The sequence below is a fragment of the Notamacropus eugenii genome, chromosome 2 (genome assembly GCF_028372415.1).
Source record: "Notamacropus eugenii isolate mMacEug1 chromosome 2, mMacEug1.pri_v2, whole genome shotgun sequence".
Taxonomy (NCBI): Eukaryota; Metazoa; Chordata; class Mammalia; order Diprotodontia; family Macropodidae; genus Notamacropus; species Notamacropus eugenii.
In genome coordinates, this window is record NC_092873.1 from 291768698 (window position 1) to 291795849 (window position 27152).

The following is a 27152-nucleotide window of genomic DNA, read 5'->3' on the forward strand; positions in this document are numbered from 1 at the left end:
ACCCAGTGGGAAGACCCAGGAAAGGGTGCAGGGGCCATTCCGGGCTCCCAGAGGGCCCCCCTCCCCACCCCTCGGCCGCCTCATCCCCGCTGTGTTTCTCTCCTAATCTCCACCCCCGCACGCAGCCAGTGCCAGTGAGTTCTTCTTGTCTTCATTTTATCTCATTCCGAAGGACTCTGCCTGGTACTTTGCATCCTGTTCTTGTTCTCATCCTGGCGCTGATACTGCGGTTAACCCTTCATTGTCCAGGGGACGTGCCACAGACCCTGTCCTAGCTAACTGGGAGGGGACCGCAAGACCTAGCGCAGCCCAGTACCCGAGTTGGGGAAGGGAGGCAAATAAAAAGGTCGAAGCGGCTGCCAGGAAAACTTTGCGGGCGTTAGCCTTCTTCCCTGGTCCCTTCGTCTAGGGTCCCCACAGACCATCCGGCTGGCGCCCTCCCCGGGCTCCTGCCCGGCCTAGGAGCGGCAGGCTGGGGATGGATGGCACAGGGGCGGTCTGCCAAGCCGGGTCAGGGGCAGCCCCCGCTAATTCGGGTCTCGGTCCTGACCTTTGCTCCCTACTTGTCAAATAAATACAAAGGCCCTGGGCTAGGGAGGGCGAGGAGAGCCACCCCTTCCTGGCTCCTCTGGGGGCCCCCAGCAGAGCAGTGTCCAGGATTCGGGCGGGGTGCCAGGGGAGGGAGCTCAGGGTGAGAGGAGGGCCCTGAGGGAGGGGTCAGGCTCCTAGGCAGAGTTAATGGGAGCGGGGGAGGGGAGGAGGCGCCGGGACCGGACGAGCCGGGGCTGGGCAGGGCAGCTGAGGATGGGCTAGGGAGCCTGCCGGGTCAGAGGTCGGGCGGACTCCGGGCACCCTGCAGCCCCGGTTCGACCCGAATCTCGAGAGCCGGGACTTCCTCTAGCCTGGGGACTTTCAGTTTCATTTCATTCCCGCTCCAGCCCGGGCCCCTTCCGGACCGCCAGCTCAGTCCCCGCCGCCACGATGACCAAAAAGTTCACCCGCGCCAAGCTCCGAGAGGCCGGCCAGAGGTTCAAGAGTTTCCTGGCCGCCCGGGGCCAGGGCCAGGAAACCAACCGCGAGCGGCTGCGAGATCTTTACAACGAAGACTTCAAGAGCAGGTACCCCCGGGGCTCAGCCCCCCTCCCCTCTCCAGCCCAGGCGACCCCTCCCGCCCCCGCCTTCCCGCAGCGGAGCCCAGCCCGCCGTTGCGGGGCCTCTGCCCGCCTCGGGGGCGCAGACCTCCAGGCTTCGCCTCCCACCGCCCACTCCCTGCCTGTCCCGCTGCCCATCCTGCACCCGCCCGTGAAGCCCCGAGCGCCGTCCTCCCTGTGCCCCGCCGCTCCCCGCGCCCACAGGGGAGAGGGCACTGGTCTCGTGCCCCGCCACCCGCGTGCCACCCTATGTCGAGGGATGGAGAGCGCCGGGTTTATCTAGGAGAGGGGAGGATGAAGAACGATGGCGCGCCAGGAGCGCCCGGGAGAGAGAGAGACTCTCCTGTGCCCACTTCCCGGCGCAGCCCAGAACCCGCGCCTGACCAGGGTTGTTGGCTTGGGTTTTATGAAAACACACGGAGGGGGCGGGCACCAGGCGGGCCCGAGAGGTTCTTTTCCTTGGGAACCTCAACTCCACCAATCCATTTCCCGGCTAATGAATTGGGGGCTCGCTCCTCTGGAGTGGGCGGACCGGACGGATGAGCCTTGGCTGCTTTGTGCAGGCCAGCACCCCCAAAGGGTTTACATGAACTCATGCCTTGACTAGAGTTTCTAAAGCCCCCTTTTTAAGATGAGGGGCAGGACCGCGAGAAGGGGTTTAATTCTATTTCGGTGAGGTGAAACACAAGTACCACTTTACACTGCCGGCTTAGAGATCTGGAGCTCAAATTCAGTCCAGCCCCGTCATTTTACAGATGAGGAAACTGAGGCCACGAGTATGAAAGTGACTTGGCAAAGGTCCAAACAGGTCCTCTGATGATTCTCTAGGCAAAAGGTCCGAGCACCTTCTAGGTACTCCCTGTTTTCTCTTCCTCTTGGACATCTAGGCCTGGCCTAGTATTTTGGGTTACTTGTGTTCTCGTGTACCTGAACCCCTAGACCCGAATTCGTCCAAGTTAGTGCTTTCAGTATCGCTTGGTTCCCACCAGGATCAGGGTCCTTTCCTGTGTTGGCTCTTCCTCTAGCCCTTTGGACCTATTCATCCGCTCAATAGCTAGCCCCTGGGCTGAGTCCTAGATGCCCCTATTACATTTCCTTTCCCTACGTGCATTCGCCACCTCTACAGGTTTAGATCTGGAGCTTTCGCTTTTTTTTTTCTAGCTAAAAGCGATCCTCCCCCACCCCCCCAAAAAAACCCGTCTAATCTTTTTACCTTTGTCCTCCTTCTGTCCTGCTTTCTTTAATAGCTCACATTGCCCTAGGGTCAGAAATTCACAACATACATTTGCATAGTAAAGGCTGTCACCTTCTTGTTTCTCCTTAAAATGTCTTAAATACTTTAGACCCCCATATTTACGTACTAGTACGTCAATCCTCAGGCCCTAGTCTGAGGTCTGCTCCTCCATCTCCATGGTTGGGTGGCAGGGTTCGGTAACGGTTTTCTTTAGGACTTTTGGACCAGCTCTAATGCATCTCCATTACAGCATATTAACACCAAAGAGGCCTTTGTAATGAGGAATTTGCTCCTTCCCCCCAAGTCGTCCTAACATTAATTAACCACCTACTACTCATCTGGCATGGAACTAAGTTCTGGGGATACAAAGAAACGAAAAAGTAGTTACTGCTCGAGAGGGGCTTAAGATATAATGGGGGAGACATCATACAAACAACCATATAAAAACGAGATAGGCAGACGGATGGATGGATGGATGTTTGTGTACATACAAGATAAATTGGCCATCATCTCCGAAGGAAAGCACTGGAGTTAAGGAAGACCAGGAAAGGCCTCTCAAAGAATATAGAATTTTAGCTGAGGGCCTGAAAGAAGCCAAGAGACAAAGAATTCCAGGCATGGAGGACAGCCAGTGAAAATTAATGGAATCAAGAGATCTGGTGTCCTTTTCAAAGAACAACAAGGAGGCCAGTGTCCCTGAATAGTAAAGTACATGGAGGGGAGTAAGAAGACTGGAAATGTGGGAAAGGGCCAGTTTATGAAGTTCTTTGAATGCCAAAAAGGATTTTATATTTGATCCTGGAGATAATAGGGAATCACTGGGGTTTATTGAATGAAGGGTGAGGGGAGCAGGATGACACCTTCAGATTTGCATTTTAGGAAGATCACTTCCTTGTAGAATGGACTAGACTGGTAAGAGAATTGAAGCACAGAGACCAACTAGAAGGCTATTGTAAAAGATTGGGTGTGAGTGAGGTGATGAGGGCCTGTGTCCTGATGGTAACAGCGTCAGAGGAGAAAAGAGTGTATAAGAATTGTGAAGATAGAATGAAAAGGACTTGGCAATATATTGAACCTCTAGAGGACCCTTCTTACCTTGGACCCTAATCTCACTTACTCTCATTTCTTAGTCTCAGGTCCTCCAGCAGCTGTGGGGACCATGGGGACCTTGAGAATCCTGTACCTACCTTCTCCTCCATGCTGTATGGGATGCGATTCTATGGGCAAGCTAAGGTCACCAAGGACAAGGTCAAATTTTGTAAGGTGAATCACAAGGTGAGACAATGAAATCCTGTGACCTAAGTTCACCCCTTAACATCCCCCCCATTATGTCCCCAGGAGGAGGGAGAGAAAGAATAGTTTAAAGAGGAGATAGGGTGGTGTTTCTTTCCCTTGACTGATTTTCTTCTTCCCTTCCCACAGAAGAAGAAGAAAGTGAAGGAGGAGGAAAGGGTTTTTAGGGAGATCAAACCTCCAGGATCCAAGAAGGCAAAGTCCCAACTAGCAAAGATCTTCCAAGATCGGTATGTAGAAATTGGAAGAGGAATGGACCTAGAGATGAGGCATGGTGGGGATAGGGAGATAAGAACCAAGGACTGTTGGGTGGGATTACTGTAGTTACTCTGCCCTCTTCTTGGCTTCTTGACTTTGACAGCTTCCATATTGAAGGAAATAAGGTACTCTTAGGGATGAAATTTCCTCCTTTAATCTTCTCTTGTTTTTTCCTCCCCCTGCCCTTCTTTAAATGATATGAAGGTGAATGAGAGGAGAGGAGAGTGGTTTGACTTTGAATTAGAGAGTTTTCTAGCAGGAGAAAAAAAGTGTTGGGATAAATCAGAGTTTTGACTTCCTGCCAGCTTTCCCACCTGAAGTTGCAGAGAGGTGAGCCCTAAGGGTCTATGAATTTTGTTATCTTAAAGAGATCAGGAACAATCAGGTGGGGAATTTGCTGGGAACCCTGGGACAAGTGTTCCTAAGTAAGCTCATGGAGGATGTGAAATCTCCTCAGTAGCTGAGAGACGTCACAAATAAAATTGATAAGAGACTGAGGAATTGAAATCTGAACATATTGACTATTAGCAAGGCTAGCAATTGTATAACAAATAGGATCCAAGGCCCCTTAGTAGGTACAAGGACCCCAGTGGTAGTCATCAAAGCTTTCATATAGTCAATAATGAGGAACAAATCAGGTTACATGTTCTTGAGTGGCAACAAAGATATTCCTTCTTATTGATTGGCTAAAGCATGACAGTACCAAAGGGTATTAATCACAAGTTATGCTAACTAACCACAAGTTGTCCTAGAACATTTTGCGGTTGTACTATTCATTTTCCCAGAAATTATATGAACAAAACATTTATAGGAATATAGAATTTTAAGTCACAAAATGGATGTCATTTACAAGATGGAGTTGGTTTGGTTCTTTCAATTCCCCTCTTTGATCCTTGGGGAAATCTATTCTCCCTGGATCTCTTATCCAATGCCAATTGCATACAGTTCATTGTACATTCAAGATCAATGTTTTGGGCCATCATCAGGTTATTGGGAATTAATTTTGAACGAGTTTTAGTATAACAAGTAATACATAGTATAACACAAAGCAAAAAGAAAATTATGAAGCCTACAATAGTGAGTCCCCATTTGATTATAGTTGTAAAACCAAGAAGAGGGTCCCACCATGGGGTAAGTTCATCTTTCTTGAACAATTGGGTTTCTAATACAACGCAATAATAAATATTGCATTTTGTGGAGACTTAAACCATGTGATTTTGCTTGAGCATCTGAGCTTTTTACATGATTTTTGCTTGTATGGAAGGGTGGCCAAACAGCATTTCCTGTAATTCCCACTTTAGTCTGCTTCACAATTAAAATAAAGCAAGGGAAACTATATCAGGACACTTTAAGTGAGTTTCAGCAAGGATTTTAAATTCCTTTATTTATACACTTAGCCTGACCTAAATTACCGAGGTAACTAAGAAAACTTAGCAAATATAAACACCATGCTAAAGCATTCTAAAAACAATAACATCAAGTTTCCTTGTAACTTGATAACGCACTGCTAATGGCCATTTAATCAGTACATTTCATTTTGAGTCTCAGATGTCCTATGTAGTTGTCTGGTTTCTGGAAACATCTTCCCTTGGACTTTCTGGAATAGTTCTCATTCTCAGGGCACCTCTGAAGGAATCTCTTCCTACTAGATTTGCTTCTGTGGTTCCAAGGCAGTGTCAGAGTTGACAAGGGAGTGAATAAGAGATGTTGCGAAGGCAGAATGGAAAGGAGATTCTTAGGTAATTCTTTTAAAATCTGCCAGTAAAAATAACAGTTATGCCTTCCATGTCATGACTTTCCTCATCCCAGTTTCAATATATCATGGATCAGCATAAGAAGTTAAAGGGAAATTTTGGGGGGAGTTTTGTAGAAGCTGCAGATGAAGGCTAGAAGATGACTCAGAGCCTATGACCAAATACTTAATTCAAATTTTACAATAAGGTACTATAAACACCCCATAAAAGAAAAAGAAAAAAATTCAGATTTCTTCTCTGGTACAAAAGAAGGGCCAAAAATTTTTATGGATCTTCCAGATCTTGGGGATGCTGAGACCCTAACCCTCAAGATGTGGAAGGGATAACTGTACTTAATGTAACTTAGTGCTGAGTCCATGAGAGCTTGATTTAAACACTGAACCCTTCTATCTCTTTAAATTATCAGAAATTTCAAAAGAGGAAAACAATTTCACTTTCTTTATAGTTGTCAATGCAATATGTAACATCCTTAATCCAGTTTTGAGAACATGTTACTATAATATACTCAAGGTCTTTATATCCCATCAGAAACATTTGGAAGCCAATCTCTCTTTCACACACACACGCAACACATACATACACATATGTGTATATATGTACACACATACATACACACACACACATATATATTCAATTTTTAGTTCCCCCCTTTTGAGGATATTGCTTGACAGAATGATACTTCAGGGACCTAATCTTAACATCAATATATAACTGTTAGCAAGTGGATGGCAAATCCAACAACTCATTTACTTAGTTGCAACAGTAAGATTTGTCCCACTTGCATACTAAACTTCCACTTCTCTGACTGTAGAAATTTGCTATGAACAGAAAAAGAGGGACATGGTTATAGCAACATGAAAACTATCTCCCCAAGGGCACAGATTGACCTGAAGTCCTAACAAGGGAAAATTCTTCTTCCTTTGTTCATTTTAAGGCATGAGTCATTTTTAAATTTACACATTATTCAAAGGATAGCAAAAGCCAGGCTCATAATTAAGCAGCTGGGAAAATTTCCTGTTCAGAAAGGAAAATATCAAAATGGGGGAGATGAGTCAAGAGGCTCCTACCTCAGTCCATACTAAGATTGGCCCCTCAACTTTCTCACACACAGACATCCACCTGCAGCAGTTATTGAGCAGCATATGGAATTTCTCTTGAATGGTAGACTATTAGTTTAATGGCACTTTAGTCAACTCTACCTGAAATCACCCTTAGAACAACATCAAAACACAAAACTGCAAGATTTTAACTTAATAAGCAAAATTTTGCTAATCACAGTTTAGAGCTAGGTTATTACATTTCTTATGTATCAATTAACAATGAGCCAATGTAAGGACATTTCATTTATGCTACATTTATAAATTAAGAATTATTACATTCTGGAGTTTCACACATATTCAATGAATACTAGTTGACACATGCAGTGAATAGTTATGTATTGAAGTTAAATCTGTTTATTAACTGATAACAATTTCATAATTTTCATAAGTGATGATCAGATATCCTAGATGAAATCCACTTGTCTCTATAAACAAACTTGGAAATTTCCCCACTTTGGCTGAGAGGGGTCTTAGTTCCTAAAACTTCCATACTTCAGACTTTTACAACATGTGGTTAGCAGAGCTGATCAGTTCTTGTGACTTGAGTCCACATAGGAAGTCTGTCACAAACAAGGTTGACTTAAGGATTTTGTTAATTTTGTCTCCCAACAAGAAATTATCCTATTAAATATTACTTTGGGTATACTTGCTTTAAATTTATTTATTTATTTATAATCATAAATTATAATTTGATATAATTATATAATTCATATATTTATTATTAATTAAACTATATTAATCAATTGATATAAATTATAATAAAAGTAATTATTAGATTTAATTGATTAAAATAAATTGAAATAATAAATAATGTGATTTATATAATTATACAATAAAATAAAAGTAAATTATAAGTAATTTTTTTAAGTTTAAAAAATAAACAGTTGTGAATAAAGAGGTGAGAGACTGAGATTCAGCAGTTTTTTTAAACATTTTGATCATGTTATTTTAATAGCTCAAATCATTATCTAACAGTATCAAGATAAAAGAAATTACTTTTCTAATGGCATTTCTGAAGCAGTAGTTTCTCAATTTCACCCCCCAAAAATTAGAAACAGTATTTATACTTACTAAGGTTTATATAGTCCTTTCCATGTGCCAGGCAGTGTGATAAACACTTTACAATCATATGATCCTCATACCAATCCTGGGAGGCAGGTGCTAGTATTCTCCCCAAGACTTTTGCTTCCTTTAAAATCACCCAAAAACCCAAATCAGTTCCTTTTGTTTTCTTAACCTAACACAAGCAGATACCTTTAGAGAGCAGCCTTTGGGTACATCTCACCTTACCCTCAGGCCTTTCAGTTGTAACTCTGGAAAGTTCAAAGAGGATGGGGGTACATGGTAGGCAGGGAGTGCTACATATTTTTTTTTAAAGGATGCTTAGATTCCTACGAAGGCCTTTAGCATAACTATTTACACCAGACCAAAGAAAACAATTATCTTGTTTACCAGTCAGTTTGCATTTGCTACGTCCTATGAGTTTTCTTTTATAATCCTATGTGTGTGTTCATTCTTCATTGCGGAAGAAGACCATGCCATCAGAGACATGACTTGCACTTGACTTTGTTTTGAATGAAGGAGGGCTGTGCAGGTCACCAGCCTCACTTCTCCTCCAGAGCCATCTGAATCCAGTGACCTGATATTCATCAGGATGACTGGAGATGACCCAGGATGAGGCAATTGGGGTTAAGTGACTTACCCAAGGTCACACACCTAGTGAGTGTCAAGTGTCTGAGGTGAGATTTGAACTCAGGTCCTCCTGACTCCTGCACTGGTGCTCTATCCACTGCACCACCTAGCTGCCCCCAAGTTGTAATCCTAACTTGATTGGGGAAAGAGGTACTGAAGAAGACATTCAGTATTTGTCAAAGAGGCATTTCTCTAAAAGTTTCTAAAATATTTCTTATCTCAATGGAATTGAACCTTCTCAAACCCTTTTCCAAATGCTAAATTTTTTCCTTCGGATCAATTTTCACTCACATGATCAATACAAAGGCATTCTACCTTTCTTCAGCTTTCTACCTCTTTTTCTCCTTTCTCTACTTTCTTAACCTTCTCTTGTTTCACGATCAAGAGTTAGTGATAGGCAGTTCTTAAGTGCCAGAGAAATGTAAACTGCTTTCTCTAATGAATAAAATCACCTTCCTGCTTTGCAACAAATCTGCCACTCTCTGGAGAAAGAGTGATAAGAGATCTAAGCACTGTTTCCATGTAACTGTCACAGAGTTTTATTAGCTAACATTTAAGTCACAAATTTATGGTCTAATTATATTACAATGACATAAATTCCTGCAGATTGGATATAAGGTTCCCTTAGTTCTTATCTTTGTCTCTTGTCTGCCTCCCCCCAACTTAGCCAGAGTTAGAAATGCAGAAAGAGGGAGGGGGAGAAAGAGAGAGAGAGACTTTCAGAAGACTCAGAGTTCTTCAAAAAATTTTTTCATTTTTTCTTGCACTCTTTTTTCTTTGACTGATTGGGACACAGGAAGAAGTTGGTTTGATTTACACAAAACATGGATAATACAATAAGATAGACACATAAAATGTACCTGCTGGTAAAGTTCCTCTTCTTAACCTCACTCTGAAACAATAAACACAAGTCAATGGGAGATAAGAAGGAAAAAACCCTGTCAACAAAAGTCAGTGTGCACAATTCCTAAAAGCTCTATCAAAGCCTTAATTTGCAGTAATTGAAAGTCCCTTCTTTGGGCCAGATCAGGGGCCCATCTGGATTTTTAAGAAATCTATTAACAGGGGCAGCTAAGTGGTATAGTGACCAGAGCACCAGACCTGGAGTCAGGAGAATCTGAATTCAAATCTGGCCTCATATTGCTTGACACGTACTAGTTGTGTGACTTTGGGCAAGTCATTCAACCCCACCTGCCTTCACTTAACCCCAACTGCCTTGCCTTCCCCCCTCCAAAAAAGGAAAACAAATATATTTTATACCAATCTTTACACAATTTAAGAGGTCTGTGTTTAGTCATCCCCTTCTCAATGGGAGGTTTCCCCTGCTCCTAGGCCAATAAGAACTTCCCTAAGGGGGTGTTCATATGAATCCTTTGCAATTGTAGACCAAGTTTCACACAATTTGATAGTGTGCTTTTAAAAAAAAAATCATTCTCGGCTGAACTGGGTATTTGAAGTTTTTCTGGGGGATTCCCTTTGGAATTCCTTTTAGAATGCTACTCATCAACTGTATCCTGTTATTGCTTTACCGTGCCTTCCCTTAGCTTTATACTTTTAAGGGACTCCCCCACTAGGGTGGAGGCTTACCTTAGCTTTGAAGATTGAGATCGTGGTTGACGTGGGGTCTAACCTCTGAGATAGTCCTTCTTAGGGAGAAGTCTAGGTAGTTCTGAGAGGCTGCCTCAGGCCAGGGTCCTTCTCTCAACCTCCTGGATGGCTTACCAAAACTGTCTTAAATAAAATTAATAAAAGACTGAGGAAGTGAAATCTGAGCATATTCATTTATTATCAAGTCCAGCAGTTGCTTAACAAATAAGGTCTGAAGCCCCTCAGTAGGCATAAGGTCCTTTGAATGGCAGTCATCAAAGTTCTGCCCCTGCCATCTTTACCTCTCCCCTTCCCAGTCCCAGATAATAATCATACTCTTTGTCCTGCAGGGCTGAATACATCCGTGGGAAACATGGAGTGGATGTAGAGGTGGAAGGAATCTACAGGTGCCGAGATGGGCAATTGGTTGTCCACCTGGATTTGAACCAGAATGTAACATTGACCCTGAGGCTTCAGAATGAAGGAAGTTATCCTGTCATCCTGCTTCGTATCATTCCACTTTGCCGGGTCTCCCAGATAATTTTCAAGTCAGATATCCAAGAAGATGTGCCGATCACACTAGATCCTGGTGAGGGGGATGTGGCAGAAGGATTTCTTGAGTGTGAAGAGGTCTCAGTTCTGGGGAAAGATTCTCAAGAGAGGGTCATTGATGAAGACAAGGTGATCTTGCAAGAAAGGGGCCATCTGTGTGTTGGGGAAAAGAGGCTTTCAAAGACAGGATCTCTGTCTTTGGGAATGAGTTCTCACCAAGGGTGGATTCTATATGATGGAAGACCCTCTGTTAGGGAGAGGGATCCTTTCAGGGTGCCCCCTTATCCTTTCAAAATTTTCTCCCCTCAGGTGATTCTCATGAGCTCCAGGTCCATTGTCAGACCAGTGATGTAGGTTACTTCCCTGCAACAGTTCTGTGGGAGCTACAGGGACCTTTGGGATCAAGGATAGAGGAGCCAGAAATCTTCCGCATTGCCCGATTTCTTGCTGTTGTGGCCCGAAGCCCCTTGGCTGAGCTGCTGAAGCCCATAGCTCCTTACCAACGCAGACAAGTTACACCACACCCTGCTTTAACCAGCCGGGTGGAAGATGGGGAGAGACCAGACAGGTAACAACATCCTCTCCAGGGACAAACATTTCCCAACCAACTCCCTGCCTCCCAGGACCCTACAGTGGATTGGAAGTCAGATGTAGATTTCTCACTTCTAACTTTTTCCTGACCTATTACAGGCTGTTTAAACTCTGGGCCTTAAATTTTCTCATTTTGAAAGCAGAGATAACGACTAGCTACTATGCTACTGAGTTGGTGCAGGCCATGGTGCAGGCAATGGGGTGGTGCAGTGAACTGCAGAAAGGAAGAGCCAAGTTGGAGGCTCACTAGCTTTGTGACCTCTCTCAGTCTCAGGGTTCTCATCTATAAATAATAATAATTACACTTCACTCAGAGATGTTGGGGGGGGGGGCTGGGAGGAGGGTGGAAAATCAAATTAAGTGAAGTGCTTTGCAAACCTTAATTACTATGCTAGCGGTTACTACTTTGGAAAGGAGGAAATGTATGAAATCCACAGCGGTTGTCTTAACTATGTATGATTACCTTTTTTCCCCATCCCTGCAGGGGTCAGGGGTATGACCTGGAGATGACTTTGAGCCTTCCAAAGTACCACTGCCCGAACAACCTAAAGCAACTGCTTCCACAGCTCCTGAAAGCAACCAGTTTCAACCATCGTAATGATGTGGCTAAGATCCAGTATGTACTTAACTCTCCAGCCTCACTGCCCCACTTCAGTTGAAGCCATGTGCATTCTTCTCACCCCTGTGCCTCCATTTTTTTCCTCTTAGTGGAATAGGTTTGATTCTTTAAGAACCCTTTGGGGAGTAAAATTAATTAAATGTGTAGGGTAGAGCTCTTGTGGAGGAACTTATGGAAAAATATGAAAAAGAATGACATGGTGTAAGAAGAAAGATATGGATAGCTTGTGTGTGTGTGACAGCAATGCAGAGAGTACCCAGACTGATAGATGGGGTCCTCCCAAGTCTCTAAGAGGGAAAAAGCAAAAAGCCTGGGCCTGGGGGAGAAAGAACTGCTGTATGGCTGAGGCTCTCTTCATGGAAAGGGAGCACAGACCTCACAGTCAGAATACCCGAGTTGTATACCAGCTCTGCCAGCTACCAACCTTCTTTGACCTCAGTTTCCCTTATCTCTAAAACTGGAATATAATATTATCTACTAATAATAATTCTAACTCACCTGGTTGCTGAGAGTTTCAAATGAGATAGTGTTCAGTGCAAACCTTAAATTGTCATATAAACATAGGCTCTTATTATTAGTGTTATCTCCCCCACCCTCCTAATTTCTCTCAGTTTCCTCATCTGTCAAATGAGCTAGAGGAGGAAATCACATATGTCTTCCAGTATCTTTGCCAAGAAAACCCAAAGGAGGTCACCAAGAGTCAGATATATAACTGAGAAATGACTGAACACACTACACCTTAAAATGTAATTGAATGGAGATAGGAACTGCTGCTCCTCTGCTACTTTCTTACTACCTGAGTGACCTTGATCAAGTCCCTCATGCTCCCTGGGCCTTAGTTTTCTCATCTACAAAAGTAACAGGTTTAAACGAGACGGTCTCTTCCAGTTTCTATGATCCTGAAACCCTACTCCTCTCCTTTGCCTCTTGTACGAACGGCTATAACTGGGAGAGGGTAGAAGGTATTGGGGGAAGAAGGTTGATCCATCCCATCTTCTATCCTAGAAACCAGCTGAAGACCCGATTAAGCTGGAGGAATTATGAGGAGAAGTTTCGGCTGCTTCTATACCTTGAAGAGCTGCAGATGGAGCAAGACATTCGCCACTATGATCTGGAGGCTGTCCCTATGATCTTGGACCCAAAGGAACGAAACCCCCAGCTCCTCATCCTAGAGGTCAGCATTTTGTGAGAGGACCAAGAGAAAGTGGGGAGGCAGAGAAGGGAGGCTTGGATCTCTGTCCTGGAGATGATCAGTCAGCCAGTACAAGAGAAAGTGGGGAAGTAGAGAAGGGAGGCTTGGATCTCTGTCCTGTGGATAGACAATCAGCCAGTCCTAGAGAAAAGTGCATTCATGTGCACTTAAGCACACTGAAAACAGAACACCATGCAGACTAGAAACAAGCGGGGAATAATATATTGCAATTAATTGAGAAACCATGCCTGAGGGTGCACAGACTAAAGGAGTGTCATAGGGATTGAGACTGGGTAGAATTAGGGAGAATTTCTTGGAGGGACTGAATTTGAAGAGGATTTTAAAGCTTTGGAGAACAGATGAAGAGGAGGAAATGGTGTTAGACATAATTGTTGTTAAATCATTTTTCAGTTGTGCCTGATTCTCTGACCCTATTAGGGGTTTTCTTGCATGAGATATTAAAGAGGTTTGTCATTTCCTTCTCTAGCTCATTTTACAGATGAGAAACTGAGGCAATTGGGGTTAAATGCCTTATGCAGGGTCACACAGTTAGGAGGTGTCTGAGGTTGGATTTGAGCTCAGGAAGATGAGTCTTCCTGACTCTACACTGCGTCACCTAGCTGCCCTAGACAGAATCAGGATGACTCTTAAAAAAGGTTTCCTGGAGGGTCAAGGAACAAGGCTAATTACAAAAATTCTGGCTCCTCAGTTGTGTTGCTGAAACTGTCTTGTCTTGATAAGCCTTGGTTTTTACCTTTCCCCAAACCCTTACCTTAGAATGTGTGGGCAGCTTGGTGGCACAGTGGATAGAGTGCCAGACCTGGAGTCAGGAAGACTCATCTTTCTGTGTTCAAATCTGATCCTGGACGCTTCCTAGCTGTATGTCCCTGGCCAAGTCACTTAACCCTGTTTAACTCAGTTTCCTTATCTATCAAATGAGCTGGAGAAGGAAATCACATACATTTCCCAGTATCTTTGCCAAGAAAGCCCAAATGGGGTCACCAAGAGTTGGATATGACTAAAAAATTCCTGAACATACTATACCTTAAAGAGTGATTGGCTGGAGATAGGAATTGGGAGAAGAAGAGTTGCAGAAGGGATTGGTAGAGAGTGGCACATCCCTAAGACTCTGGGCTAGAGATGGCAGAGCTTACCCTCCCAAAACATTGCCTCTTAAAATGGTAACGTGGTGTGTGTTTCTCCCAGTGGGTGCTCATTGCCATGCTTTTTCTTACCAGGTTCCTGGAGTAGCTGAGAACCGTCCTTCTGTGCTTCGAGGGGACCACTTATTTGCTATGCTAACCTCAGACCAGGGTCAAAATGCAGTCACCTATAAGGGCTTTGTGCATTGGGTTGAGTTGGATCGGGTCAAGCTGAGCTTTTCTCCAGGGTAAGGTGGAAGGAAGGGGGAAGCTTGGTGTATTAAATGATGGGAATGGGAACAGGCATTCTCTTCATGTTGGTTCTGGGGGAAGTGAGATTAGGGAAGTGGATGGACTTCTTCATGCATGAAGTAAAGTTGGGGTGAGGGGAAAGCTGAGGCTATAGCAAAAGTCTTTCTTAGCTTGAGGTCAAAGTAGGAGAAGGAGTCGTCTAACATCCCATGGATTGGGGAGAGGCCAAGTTAAGTCTGAACTTTTCTCCATGAAATTATGAGAATTTTTTTTTAAAAGTCCTGGGAAAAACAGAGAGGGGGGATGTATTGCCCATCTAAATCTTATGCGTTCCCCTGCCCCTTTCACCTTTCCTCAGACTCCTGAACCGGTTTGTGAATGGGATGACTTTCAATGTGACCTTCACTTTCAACCGGCAACCCCTCCGAGTTCAACACCGGGCCCTGGAATTGGCAAGGCCCCACATGCTAGAGCCACTGCTGTTTCCGTCTTCCCCCCGTGGGATCCCTCTCCTGCCTTCCAGATTGCAGCTTTCGTGAGCAAACTGGTCGTGGGGAAACGGATGGAGGGATACTGGAGCTGTGGGGCAATGGGGGTGAAGCTGGGGAAAGAGCTAGAAACAAGGAGAGGGAAAATGGAGAGAGGGTGCATCAGGTCCAGGTTGGGAAGCTGTTTGACTCCAGTGGTCCTGGGAATGGAAGGGTCCATGCAGTGTCCACCCAACGCTTGCCCTTCTTGTCTTGTGTTTCCCCAAGGCTGTATGACCGTAGTCTGGAGTCCAACCCTGAGCAGCTGCAAGCAGTGAGGCACATAGTTCTGGGCACTTCACGTCCCAGTCCTTACATCATCTTTGGGCCTCCAGGGACTGGAAAGACGGTCACCTTGGTGGAGGCTATTAAGCAGGTCTGGGTCCAGCAGAAACAATCTCTCCTATTGAACTCTTTCCACCCAGCACCATCTATGTTTCCCAAGACTTTGGCGCCCCCTCCAGGTTCCTGAAAGTAGCTAGAGAATGGGGTTGTAATGGGGAGGGTACTCTGACCTGGGCACATTCTCAGGATTTCAGACCCCTCCCTGGTAAAGGTTTCCAGGAGCTCCCGTCCCTTCAAAACAGATTCCCTCTCCCTTTGAAAAAAAAAAAAAATCTCACCAAATTTTAATTCTCCTGTAGGTCATAGGGCAAATGTACCTTTGCTCTTGGGGAAACTCAGACCTGGAAAAATTAAAAAAAACTGATCTGTGCTCTCTCTTTCCCACTGGGGGTCTGGGGATGGGGAGTTTTTGAAGAATACTGCACCCCCAGGTGGTGAAGCACCTGCCAGATGCCCATGTCCTGGCCTGTGCCCCGTCCAACTCAGCAGCTGACTTGCTATGCAAGAACCTCCGGCCTCATTTGCCCAGTTCTATCTACCGCCTCCTGGCACCCAGTAGGGACATCCACATTGTGCCCGAGGAAATCAAGGTGACTGAGGATGGAGGTGGTTGAGAAGGTATCTGGGGACTCTGGGAGGAGGAGAATGAGGGGAACAGAGGTTTTATGAGATTTATAACTAAGAATGTCAGCTGACCATCTGGTCCAACTGCTTTGTTATATGGCTGAGGAAACAGGCCTAGAGAGATTGAATTTCTTCTTGTCTACATCACACAGGTAGTAGGTAGCAGAGTCCAATAAAGGAAGGCAGATGGCATCAGTTCAGTGGAGCTAGGAAATGAGGATTGGGAGATAGGGTGGGGTGGCAATGGGGAAGACAGGCTGACTCTCAGCTTGTCCTACCTGATACTTCCTATCCCCAGCCTTGCTGTAATTGGGACCCACACCAAGGGATTTACATTTACCCCTCCAAGAAAAAGCTGCAGGAATACCGTGTTCTCATTACCACCCTCATCACTGCTGCCAGGTGGGTGGGTGGATGGCTGAGTGTGTGTGTGTGTGTGTGTGTGTGTGTGTGTGTGTGTGTGTGAGTGTGTGTGTGTGTGTGTGTGTGTGTGTGTGTGTGTGAAAGAGAGAGAGAGAGAAGGCTGGTTGGTTGGGATAGGGCTGTCTTTGGAGGAAGCCTGATCCACCTGATACCCCCAGGCTGGTCTCAGCTGAGTTCCCGCTCAGTCATTTTACACATGTCTTCATTGACGAGGCTGGCCATGCAGTGGAACCTGAGTGCCTTGTGGCTGTAGCAGGTGAGAAGATGGGTGAGGTGAGGGGCTGTGGAGATGGGATGCAGAGTACTGGATCATCAGCTGGGGAGCTCTCCCCTTTGCTTAGCCTTCCCCCGAAAATCTCCAAGGTTTCACCCTTCTAATGCTTCTGTCCTCTCCAGGATTGCTGGCTGTTAGGGATTCAAATAATCCAGGCGGACAGCTGGTCCTGGCCGGAGATCCCCAGCAGTTGGGGCCTGTGCTGCGGTCCTCCCTTGCCCAGAAACATGGGCTGGGTAAGCAGAGATGATAGGGAGAACATGTCAATATTAGATGATTTTGTAAATACCAGTATGACACTCAGGCTGTCCCTCTGCCCTCCTCCACTTCTGCTGTGTGACTCCAAAGTCCTAGTAAGTGGTCATTTGCTTGAAAGTGTGTGCATGTTTGTGGGGAAGGGGAGATGGACCCACTCTACCTCCCTTCTCTGCATGACCAGATACATGAAGAGAGTTATCCTGTCCTCTCCAGGCCTCTTTTTTGCAGGCTAAGCATCCCCATTTCCTTCATTTGGTGTTCTTATGACATTATCTAGACATTATCTATCTTCCTCTGGCAAAGGGATCTTAGGATTTATCAGGAACTGGACCACAAGAAAACCAAGCACCCCGTGCTATCTCCCTTTACCTCAACAATTTAGGAGTGACCCGTTCCCTATTCCAACGCAGCTCAACAGTTTCCAACTGATCCCCATGCAGGTGTTTCTCTGCTGGAGCGGCTTCTGAATCACAACCCTCTGTACCAGAAGGGCTCCAATGGGTATAACCCCCAGCTTGTCACCAAGTTATTGCGCAACTACAGGTATCCCCTCCATGATTCACTGCGTCCCTTCTTCTCCTCGCCAAACCCCACCTCCTTTCCATCAGTCTCTTCCTGTTGGCCCTCTTAACTGTCCTTCCATAAAAATAATCATCCCCTTATCTCACTTTAGCACTTTATAAATCACAAAAGTACTTTCGCCACCAGTATCTCATTTGGTTCTCACAACAACTTGGTGAGATTGTGAGAACACCCACCGTTATCTCCACTTAACAGATGGAAAAATAGACACAGTAAGGTTAAATGACTTGCCCATACAACTAGTATCAGAGTGAGGACAAGAATGCTAGTCTTCTGACTTCTATTTAGCCTAGTGGTTTTTTTTCTGACTTAAAACATACCTCCTCCTGACCCAGACATGGGACTATTGTCATGTGACTGCCCCTCAAAGCCCCCTAGCCAGTGGAGGTAAATGTTCACATATATGGATTTCAGGAGAGTAGAGAGAGTAGGGACAGGGGAGTATATAAGAAGATTTAACCACACAACAGGACATTTGTGAAGCACCTATCATGGTGTAAAAAAGTGAAACTAGTTCCTACCCTTGAGGAGCTTAGTCTAATGGGGGAATATGACATATGAACACAAGTTAGCACATGATGGTCAATAGAGAGCTTACTTTCAGAAGTCATGGGGGACATTGTGGCTGAGCCTTCAAGAGTGAAGGTGAGGGAGAAGTGTGTTCTAGGTACAGGGAACAGTCTGAACAAAGGAATGCATCGAGGCAGGAGAGTGTCATTCAATTTGGCCCAAGCATAGTGAGTTGAAATGGGAGTAATGGTGCTGAAAAGGGAGGGTGGAGCCAGACTCTGTAAGGCTTTAAATGCTGGGGTTTTTGAGCAGTGACTTTGAATAATACGGTCAGACCTGTGCATAAGGACAGCTCATTAAGGGTAATCGTGTTCCTGATCTACACCTCTATTTCCTTTCCTCTCCTGTCTCCCTCCTCCCTGTGCTCTCCAGGTCTCACCCTGACATCCTGTTCATCCCTAATAATCGGTACTATGATGGTGAACTACAGCCGTATGCAGACCAAATGGACAGAGAACGATATTGTTGTTGGGAGGAGCTGCCTCACCAGGTTGGGAGGTTTGGGGGGTAGGAGTTTTTAAGAGAAATCAGAGTGAGCACGGTCACTCAGGTTTTCTTCCATCTGTGAAGAGCAGATCTACTGTTTCTTTGGATTGGTGGGATGAAGGAGCTTATTTTAACCTGTTTTTGTTTTTTGTGGGGAAGGTGGGTGTTGGAATCTCCCCTTGAGTAAACTTACCTATGCCAGTTCAGATATACCCCTGCTTTGCAGCTGAGTCTTAGTGTGTTACTCCTGGTTTGACTTACCCGGGTCATTTATCTGATATATGGCAGAAAAACTAGAATTTAGGTCTTCCTGACTCTAGACTAGCTGTCTTAAACTTAAGCACTTATAAGTGGATGAAAGGAATTTCCCCCCATATCCCAGCAAACATCCCTTCTTTTGCTAGCCCAGGGTAGCCTCTTTGTCCTGTTTGCCCCATTTTTCACCAGAAAGGGGTAACTTAGTGGGAAGCAGATACTCAGGAAAACTGTGTAGGGTCCTGGGGTGGAGAGGGGAACTGGGTATCTCAGGTCCCTTCTTTTCTCCTTACTTCTGAAGACCACTCTGTCTTGGTCAAAGAGCTTGGGGAATTGGGGGGAGGAGGCAGGTTTAAGGCAGAAACATTCACTTAGTCCTGAGTGCAGCATTTCTGCAGTTGGCCCCAGTGATGGGGAGAGAAGGTAGGACCACTTTGGGTTGACTTATTCCATACACTTATCACCCCAGGGCTTCCCGATCATCTTTCATGGTGTGATGGGCAAGGATGACCGTGAAGGAAACAGCCCATCCTTCTTCAACTCGGAGGAAGCAGCCACAATTGTTTCCTACCTGAAGAAACTTCTGACCCCATTGCCTAAGAAAGGCCAAGGCCGGCTGAGCCCCCAGCAAGTGGGAGTTATCTCCCCATACAGGAAACAGGTTAGACCTCAAACTCCTAGGACCATCTTCACCGATAGAAGTCCATAGGAGGGGCTTTGTTATGGTGGCTATTCTAAGGAAGGGTGTGACTTTCTTTCCTTGCAGCCCAACTAAAAGGAAAAATTGCAATCTTACAGAGCTGGAAGAGATTTTAGAAAATCATATAATCTAAGCCCTTCCCTGATGTATGAAGAGATGGAGAAGTCAACTTAAGCACCCACTTTTCTTTCAGGTGGAAAAAATCTACCAGTGTATCACCAAGCTGGATAAGGAACTTCGAGGGCTTGACAATATCAAGGATTTGAAGGTGATGGCCTTCTTCAAGGCCTGGGGGTTCATTTCCATTCCCATTTCTGCCCTACCCCTCACCTTGACATCTCTCTTTCCCTTCTGTTGCTTGTAGGTGGGATCCGTGGAGGAGTTCCAAGGTCAAGAACGGAGCGTTCTTCTCGTGTCCACTGTCCGCAGCAGCCAGAGTTTTGTCCAGATGGATTTCGACTTCAATCTGGGCTTTCTCCGAAATCCCAAGGTTAGAAGGAGAGGGGATGGGGGAATGGGATAAGTTTAAGGCCTGGGGAGATAGCCCTGGCCCTCCTCACCCAACTTTGTTCTCCCTTCCTTATTGCAGAGATTCAATGTGGCAGTAACACGGGCCAAAGCCCTACTTATTATCGTGGGGAACCCTCTACTGCTGTGCCAGGATCCGGAATGGAACTTGTGAGGAACTTGGGGTGCCTTTACCTCTTTTCCTAACCAAGTCTTTTAACCTTTTCCTCCCCACTTTAGAGCCTTTCAGAATCACCTAGGGCTGGGGTAGGGGGATGGGGGGGGTATAGGAAGGGGACAGCCACTTCTCTCTACTCTAGATTCTAGGGAAGAGGGTGGACAATATTGTAATCTCTAAGGAGAGTACAGTATTCAAGATTCTAGAATTGTGTTGCATCTACAAGTACATGTGTACACACATTAAAATGACAGGCTATGTAAGTCACTTAAACTCTGAAACACTGTGTGTTAGCTGGGGATAATCATACCCTACAATGAAATGAGATGTCACTGTCCTTCCCCTTTCCCCGCTCCCATCTTCCCCAGGTTTCTGAATTTCTGTAAAAGAAATGGTGGTTATACTGGGTGCCCCTTCCCCAGTCTGGAACAAGAGCAGAGCCTGGAGCACCAGCTGAGCACCCTGAGCCTTGGCCCCTCTACCTCAGGTAAGGTAGCCCCAACACTAAGAGGTCACATCCCAAGTCAAGGGTCCAAACAAACCCTTCTCTGCCCACCTGGCATTCCCTCCTCCTTTTTCTAGAAATTCACCCTCATGACCGAGTTTCCCAGGCAAATGGCCTACAGGAGCAAGTGGAACCACCCTGGAGAAATGAGCTTTAAAGAGACCCTTCCCCCTCAGGCCTAGCCCCCGACCCAGCCATCAGCCAACCTCATTGTTCCAAACACGGAACAGAAGACTCCCACTGGGCAGGAAAGGAGGAGGGAGAAGAAGGGGATGGAAGGGAGAACTTTACAAACCAAGCTGTTCCCCCCCTCCTCCCAGCTAGAGATGACACATCAGGCTTCTGGGATTGTTTTTTGGCCGGGAGAGGGAAGGAAGAGGACTCTGGAAACAATAAAATTTGTTCTAAGTCGTGACCTCTGGGCCTCCACAGTCCACCTCCCCACAGCTTCCTGCTGGGCCAGACTCTCCCTTCCCAAGGATGGGGTGGGACCAAGAGAGAAGGGGGCAGGGAAAAGGTCCTAGTCCCCACCCCCAAACCAAACCCCAGGGCTGAAGGAGGAAGCAGAGTGGGAGGTGGACCCGGAAAGCCACCCACACAGGCTTCTAATTTTAGCCACAGCCAAAGGCCACTCCCCTCCACCCCGCCTTCTCCGGCACAGGGCCAAGACTGAGCTCATTCTGAGCCCAGCCTGGGGGAAAGGGGGGTGGTGTGCTGTGTGGCCCTACACATCAGCCCCTGGCTTGGCTGCCTCCTTTTCCTCCAGGAAGGAGAACGGGAAGATATCTGAGGGGAACAAGGTGGAGACGGGGGAAAGACACGCCAGATCGCAAATCTTTAGAGCCCCCATAGACTTTTATTGAGTGTCGTCCATCAGGAAGGACAATGAGAAATAATCCTCAGCCATGCCTAAAGTGGGGGGATGAGGGGGGAAGAAGGGAGGGGAAGGAAGCCCCACTCATTGGGAGGCATTGAAAAAGAAGTAGGCTCCAGAATTAATTATGTAAAAAAATGCTGGTGGGTGAACCATAGCGCAGGATAAACAGTAAAGACCACTCCCCTCACCCCTACCCCTGGCTTCTTGAACATGGAAAGCACAGTCCTATTTCAGATGGGAGCAAGCACTAAGCTCTGATACCCATGAGCATACAAATGGTCCCTGTCCTTCTAAAGGATCTTTCCTACTCAAGAGCAGGAGAGTATTAGAACACATGCAGCCTTGGGCAGGAAGGAACCCAAAACTAGCCGTATGGAGTCCAATGGTGTGTAGACCTTGGTGGATGGGGGGAGCTCAGAGGAGGGGGCAGCCCCGCCGCCGCTTGTTCTTTCGGACCTGCAGACCGGCCCGGGTGGCCATCTCAAACACTTCTCGGACCCCCTCCTTGGTCTTGGCAGAACACTCAAGGTAGCCAAAGGCGCTGATGCGATTAGCCATGTCCCGGCCCTCCTCTGACCTCACAGGTTCCTGGTGGAAGGGTGGGAGAGGTTAGGAGGAAAGCTGGGGCTTCCCCACTCTTGCCAGGAAGCTAAAAATACCAACCTCAGTGCTTGTGTGGAGGGAAAAACCAGGACCTAGAACAGCTAAATCTCAAGGGCTTCTGCTAGTCTATTCCTTGGATCCACACCCCTATCCTCCTTCCTTGGAGGGGTAATCAGTCTCCCCAAGAACGCAGTCCACCCACCCTTCCATCCCTAGGCTGGCTCTTAGCCCCCACCTGCTTCATCTTGGCCAGCTCTCTCCGGGTATGCTCATCCTGCCTCAGGTCCTTCTTATTTCCCACGAGGATGATGGGCACATTTGGACAGAAATGCTTTACTTCTGGAGTCCATTTCTCAGGGATGTTCTCTGCACAGAAGACCCCCCCCCCAACATGTGAACATAGGAAAGATGTCAGCATCTATCCCCATACCTGCCAAATATCCCAGAATGTTACTTCTCCCCCTCTATGAGCTTAGAAGAGGAAAAAACTGGTCACTTAAATGGCATTCTGGGAAAAGGCAAAACAGGCCCCCACTGCCCCCCCCAAATTCCCCCACAGCCTCAGGTATCTTAGAATCTGAAATATGGTTTCACTGGCTAGCTCTGAGAGTTCTCATTCTTGTACAGGGCTGTCAGGGAACCTCCCACTCCCCACCCTACTCCCCATGCCTCACCAAGGCTGTCTGGGCTATCAATGGAGAAGCACATGAGGATGACGTCGGTGTCGGGGTAAGAGAGTGGCCGAAGTCGGTCATAGTCTTCCTGCCCGGCTGTGTCCCACAGTGCCAGCTCCACCTTAAGGACAGGCACAGTCAGTGGTCAGTCCTCTCCCACCCCCTTGGGTCTAGAATTGGAAGAAAACCAAAGAGTGCATCTAGTCTAATGCCCTTGTTTTACAGATGAGGAAACTGAGGCCCAGCGTGATGTGAGCTGCCTAAAGTTATTACACAGTAAGCACCAGAAGGATTTGAATTCTGATTCTGTAATTAAAGAGTTCTTTCCCTTGTACCAACCAGACTGAGGGACTGACTCTGGCTGGCACTTTGCTAAATGGGTCTCTGCCTCCAGTTCTACTGGGCATTCTTAGTTGGCACTAGAATCAGAAAGAATGACATCTAGGGTAGGTAATAACTGGGTCCTTGCTGTGGAATGAAATTCTCCCCTGAGTCACCTGCTTGCCATCCACCTCTATGTCAGCGATGTAGTTTTCAAAGACGGTGGGGACATAGACCTCTGGGAACTGGTCCTTGCTGAAGACGATGAGAAGGCAGGTTTTCCCACAGGCACCATCCCCCACAATCACCAGCTTCTTCCGAATCGCAGCCATGGTTGGAGCTGGAAAAGATAAGAGTCAGTGGGGACAGCTGGCCCTCACACAGTAAGGCTCCAATGAGGCCCAAAGCCTTCCCTTTGAACCCTATGGAAACAGACAAATAGAGTTGGAGGGGGTCTGCCCAGGCACATCCCTGCTAGGATTGTTGAACAGGAATGTCCCAGGTCCCCGACTGGAGCTGGAGGCAGGACTAGGGGAAGGGGGTAGGCCCTCCCAGTCCAGCTAGGGTCACTCCCAGTGATTCAGAGCTCAGGAATCAGCCTTCCCCTAAGGCCAGGGAGATGTAGTAGTCCCTAGAACCAAGAGTAGAAAAACAGGGAACCCCCAGACTGAGGACAGTAGCAACAGATCCTCTACCCACACCCCCCAGCAGAGAACACAAAAGAGGCTCAGTCCTGGCAATACCCTCATCTCTGGTGCCTGGGCATTTTGCCCACCCCCTCCCCCAAGGACTGGCAGTTACACTGGGTCACTCAGACCCAGGAGGGGGACAATGGCCACACTGTAGAGCAGTCACACACAGCATCTCTGGCTGAAAAGAATTCACAGGAGAATAGCCTTCTCCAGCTCAGTCCTGCTCCCTGAAACAACCCTTCCTGGCTCCTCTCCCTCCAGCCCCTAACCAACTTCAGCTCCCTCCCAGGCCCTGCCCAGTCCATCCCGACACCCCTCCCTGTGACTCAGGCTAGGAGAGTCAGCTTCCTGGGGTTTCCAACACCAACCTCCCCCCACACACATGTCCAAAACAACTCATCACACCTTCCTATCACAGAGACCAAGTCTGGCCCAGCTCCCTCCTCAACCAGGAAGGAAGAGTCCCTTTCTCCTCTTTCCCTGGGGAGAGGGGCTGACCTGGCCACTTTTAAGTGCTCACATAGATCTCGTTCTGCCTTGGGGAGGAGGGCAGTTCTGGAAACCTGATGAGTTCAGTGTGTTAAAGACTGGGGTGAGGATTGTAACCTAGCTGGGAGGGGCCCCAAAAGGATGAGATAAATGAGGCTTAATCTAAGAGCTCTAACAAGGAGAGGGAGACAACTGGGGAAATCTAGTTCTGGCACTGAATCCCACTGGTGTATGTTTTCAGTTTCACTTAGGGGCTACTGTCCACTACTTCTGCTCCTTCATCCTAAGAGCAGCCAGGATAAACCAACCCCCCTCTCCAAATCATTTCAGACTGCCAGGGTCTAAAATCTTCCTTTCACTGGGAAGAAACCTTTCATCAGTGTAAAGGAAAAACATTTCCACCAATATGAAAATAATGACCATTAGGGTTAAGCTGGTTGCAAATATGAGGTTTGGGGGTTGGGGAGGGCGAAAGTTACAAATCAGAATGAATATTCAGTTCATCCATTTGAGTGACTGTCTACAACAGGGGCAAAAGTGGTGTACTGGAAAGGAGGATGGACTAAAAAAATGGAGAGAACTGCTTCAAATCCCATTTCTCCTACCTGAGTGACAGTCTTCTGCTTTTTATCTCCCTGGGCCTCAAGTTCCTTTGTCTACAAATTGAGGAGTTAAATTCTCTCTAAGATTCCTCTCAGCTCTAAATCTTTTACCTAAGCTGCCATACCATGTAAGTGCAGAGACATGACCACACTCTATAAGCATCACATGGATTCTTCTAGGATGAAAAGGGGGAAGGCAGGGACCCCTTCTCCAAAAATTAAAGACAAAAGAATCTTCCTCCAGCTATAGCCTCAAGATTCTCTCTACAAACCATCTTCTTCTACCTCAAATTTCAACTAATGCTGGATAGAAGACTTCAGACAGAGATGGGAAGGGCTACAGTTCCCACTAAAGTACTGTCACCACTAAGGGGTCGAGACAGATTTGGGGAAAGCCCCACTGGGGTGGGAGAAGGGGACCCTGATTTCAAGTCACCAAGGTGCCACTGCTCTAGCTTATCCCAGTTTCCAAGGCAGAAACTGCAGGTGAAGGTCAATCCGAGGAGATCGAGGGCTTCTGTACTGAGAAAGTGAAGAGCAAGTGTACCAGGCAGGAGCATGGCTGAAGTCACTGAAGTCATGTCTGGCTGGGGTTTGGGGATGTGACACCCTCTTCTACTGCAGGGCAGGACGTTCAGCTCTCCCTCCTCCCGTGTTCCAGCTCAACTCCAAAATTTACAGATAAAAAAACTGAGGCCCAGGGAGGTAAAGTGAAAAACTGCCACATAGGCTTTAGGATTAACTGACCCCTGGGTTCAGGTCTGAGGCCAACAACTCCCAGTAAAAGGGCAGCAGGGCTGCCCCGTGAACCCCACCCGTGGGGCCTTAACTAGGCCTCAGCCAGCTCCCCGGAGCAGGACCCTTTCGCTGAATCCCCTTTAGGTTGGAGGGCCTAGACACCCGAGCTTCTCCGCCCGACCTGTAAGAAGAGGCCCCTGCTCCAAAGAGGCTGCTTCTGGTGTTTCCCGGGAGACGTGACCTGCCCCTCCCCCCAGGTGTCCCCGAGTCAGAAGAAAAGCTCTGGGTCTCAGGAGAACACACCACCCTCAGCCCTGAAACTATGTTGAGAAGATCAGGTCCCGGGCGCGGGGTGCTGAGGCCGGAATGCTCTCCCTCTTCAGCCTGGTTACAGGGCCGAGGAGTTTCTAACTTGAGTGCCCACTTGGATGAGGAAAATATTACTTTTATGAACTTCTAACTGAAATTGAGCATTTTCTTTAATGGTGAAGGCGAGCAACAAACCACTATCCTAAAAAAAAAGTCGGCCCGGTCGGTTACACCAAAGCGCCTGGGGTGGTCCAGGACAGCGGCAACCACTGGGAGCTGGGTCGGGGCGGTGGAAGGGCTTTGGGTGGGGACCGGAGGGAGGGAGGGCTCAGAGGCCTCGGAGCGCGGCTCGGGGCTCCCTTACTACCCTCCGCCAGCCTGACCTCCAGGAATGCTTCGGGAGGCTGGGGGCTGCAGAGCGTGCTCCGGAGGGCCGCCCGATCCCCGCCCCCGCCCCGTACTCCGGGGAGCGGACTGCGCTCCTGGCCCCAGGCCCTGAGTGAGCAGCAGCGCGCCGGGCTCCGACCGGGGAGCCCCGGCGCCGGGGGCGGCCTCCCTCACCTGGGGGCCGGCGGGCGCTGGGGAAGGGCTGCGGGAAACCGACGGGGCGGGGGGAGGGGGCAGAGGAGAGGGAGCTGCCTCCTCTCCAGCGCAGCCCGCGCCGGGAGCGGCGTCCGCCGGACAGGGCAGGGCGGGCAGGCAGGACCCGGCCCCCGGCCCGAGCCAGGGCTCCCTACCTGGCATCGAGGAAGGAAGAAGCGGGCTAGCGGACCGCCCCCCGCCCCCTCCCCAGGACAAGCTGGCGGGGCCCCCAGCCTCCCGCCCCGTACCTCGGGCTCCGCTCCACGCTGCGCAGTCACCGGCCGAGGCGAAGGCACTGACCCGGGGGTGCGGGCCGCCTCGCCCTCCTCAGCGCCGCCTCAGGGAGGGGGCGGGCCGGGGGCTGCGTAGGGCCGGAGGAGAGGGCGGGGAAAGGACGGGGGAAGAGGCTGAGCTTGGGCCGGTCCTCGGGGGACACGCCCCTCTCTCCCCAGCTCCGAGTCCCGTTCTCCCGGCTGGGGATGCTTGGGCTTGCCCGCGCTTCTGGGGAAGAGGAACGGGAGCGGGCAGGAGGGCCCGGGCACATCGACGTCCGGACTTTGGGGCGGCTCTGGCAAAGCTGGGCAAAGCTCCGCGCGGGTTGGGGTCCGGAAGCG

The 27152-nt window shown here is 47.8% G+C and overlaps 2 protein-coding genes and 1 long non-coding RNA gene across 14 annotated transcripts; 1 reads left to right on the top strand and 2 right to left on the bottom strand.

Annotated features, from left to right (window-relative positions):
* Nucleotides 1-26107, top strand: MOV10 (Mov10 RNA helicase). 11 transcript variants are annotated; one of them, XR_011974803.1, is made up of 24 exons: nucleotides 939-1118; nucleotides 3516-3660; nucleotides 3808-3908; nucleotides 10420-10658; nucleotides 10931-11189; nucleotides 11697-11828; nucleotides 12837-13005; nucleotides 14262-14413; nucleotides 14776-14952; nucleotides 15173-15320; nucleotides 15721-15879; nucleotides 16212-16315; nucleotides 16495-16592; nucleotides 16733-16846; nucleotides 17309-17411; nucleotides 18393-18510; nucleotides 19231-19422; nucleotides 19655-19729; nucleotides 19826-19951; nucleotides 20051-20139; nucleotides 20515-20633; nucleotides 22759-22860; nucleotides 23031-23081; nucleotides 25792-26107. XR_011974803.1 is itself a non-coding variant. In XM_072644372.1 (23 exons), the coding sequence occupies exons 2-23, from the start codon at nucleotides 982-984 to the stop codon at nucleotides 21064-21066; spliced, it is 3195 nt and encodes a 1064-aa protein (XP_072500473.1). In that variant the 5' UTR covers nucleotides 1-134; nucleotides 939-981; the 3' UTR covers nucleotide 21067. The 11 variants fall into 11 exon arrangements, 10 of the variants coding, with proteins under 10 accessions (XP_072500473.1, XP_072500471.1, XP_072500464.1 ...); XM_072644372.1 differs by lacking the exons at nucleotides 22759-22860; nucleotides 23031-23081; nucleotides 25792-26107 and adding exons at nucleotides 1-134; nucleotides 20828-21067; XM_072644370.1 differs by lacking the exons at nucleotides 22759-22860; nucleotides 23031-23081; nucleotides 25792-26107 and adding exons at nucleotides 115-183; nucleotides 20729-21066.
* Nucleotides 7896-10150, bottom strand: LOC140527443 (uncharacterized). The gene is made up of 3 exons (XR_011974804.1): nucleotides 10070-10150; nucleotides 9343-9374; nucleotides 7896-7979 (listed from the first exon to the last, which is right to left on the bottom strand). It is a non-coding gene; the product is annotated as an uncharacterized lncRNA (long non-coding RNA).
* On the bottom strand, nucleotides 21488-27145 carry RHOC (ras homolog family member C). 2 transcript variants are annotated; one of them, XM_072644375.1, is made up of 5 exons: nucleotides 26787-27145; nucleotides 23303-23466; nucleotides 22806-22926; nucleotides 22367-22497; nucleotides 21488-22116 (listed from the first exon to the last, which is right to left on the bottom strand). In XM_072644375.1, exons 2-5 carry the CDS (start codon nucleotides 23456-23458, stop codon nucleotides 21943-21945), a joined length of 582 nt encoding a protein of 193 aa, XP_072500476.1. In that variant the 5' UTR covers nucleotides 23459-23466; nucleotides 26787-27145; the 3' UTR covers nucleotides 21488-21942. The 2 variants fall into 2 exon arrangements, with proteins under 2 accessions (XP_072500476.1, XP_072500477.1); XM_072644376.1 differs by lacking the exon at nucleotides 26787-27145 and adding an exon at nucleotides 23870-24062.
* Nucleotides 27146-27152: the final 7 nt, after the last annotated feature.

Excerpts from the sequence above, each read along its gene's own strand:
- MOV10 (XM_072644363.1), top strand. The coding sequence starts at position 479 with ATGGATGGCACAGGGGCGGTCTGCCAAGCCGG. Across the intron at positions 10,659-10,930 it reads GCCGATCACACTAGATCCTG|GTGATTCTCATGAGCTCCAG; the intron begins GTGAGGGGGATG and ends TTCTCCCCTCAG. Across the intron at positions 16,847-17,308 it reads TGCCCAGAAACATGGGCTGG|GTGTTTCTCTGCTGGAGCGG; the intron begins GTAAGCAGAGAT and ends ATCCCCATGCAG.
- RHOC (XM_072644375.1), bottom strand. The coding sequence starts at position 23,458 with ATGGCTGCGATTCGGAAGAAGCTGGTGATTGTGGGGGATGGTGCCTGT. Across the intron at positions 22,927-23,302 it reads TAGAGGTGGATGGCAAGCAG|GTGGAGCTGGCACTGTGGGA; the intron begins GTGACTCAGGGG and ends CCTGTCCTTAAG. Across the intron at positions 22,117-22,366 it reads AGCTGGCCAAGATGAAGCAG|GAACCTGTGAGGTCAGAGGA; the intron begins GTGGGGGCTAAG and ends CCCTTCCACCAG.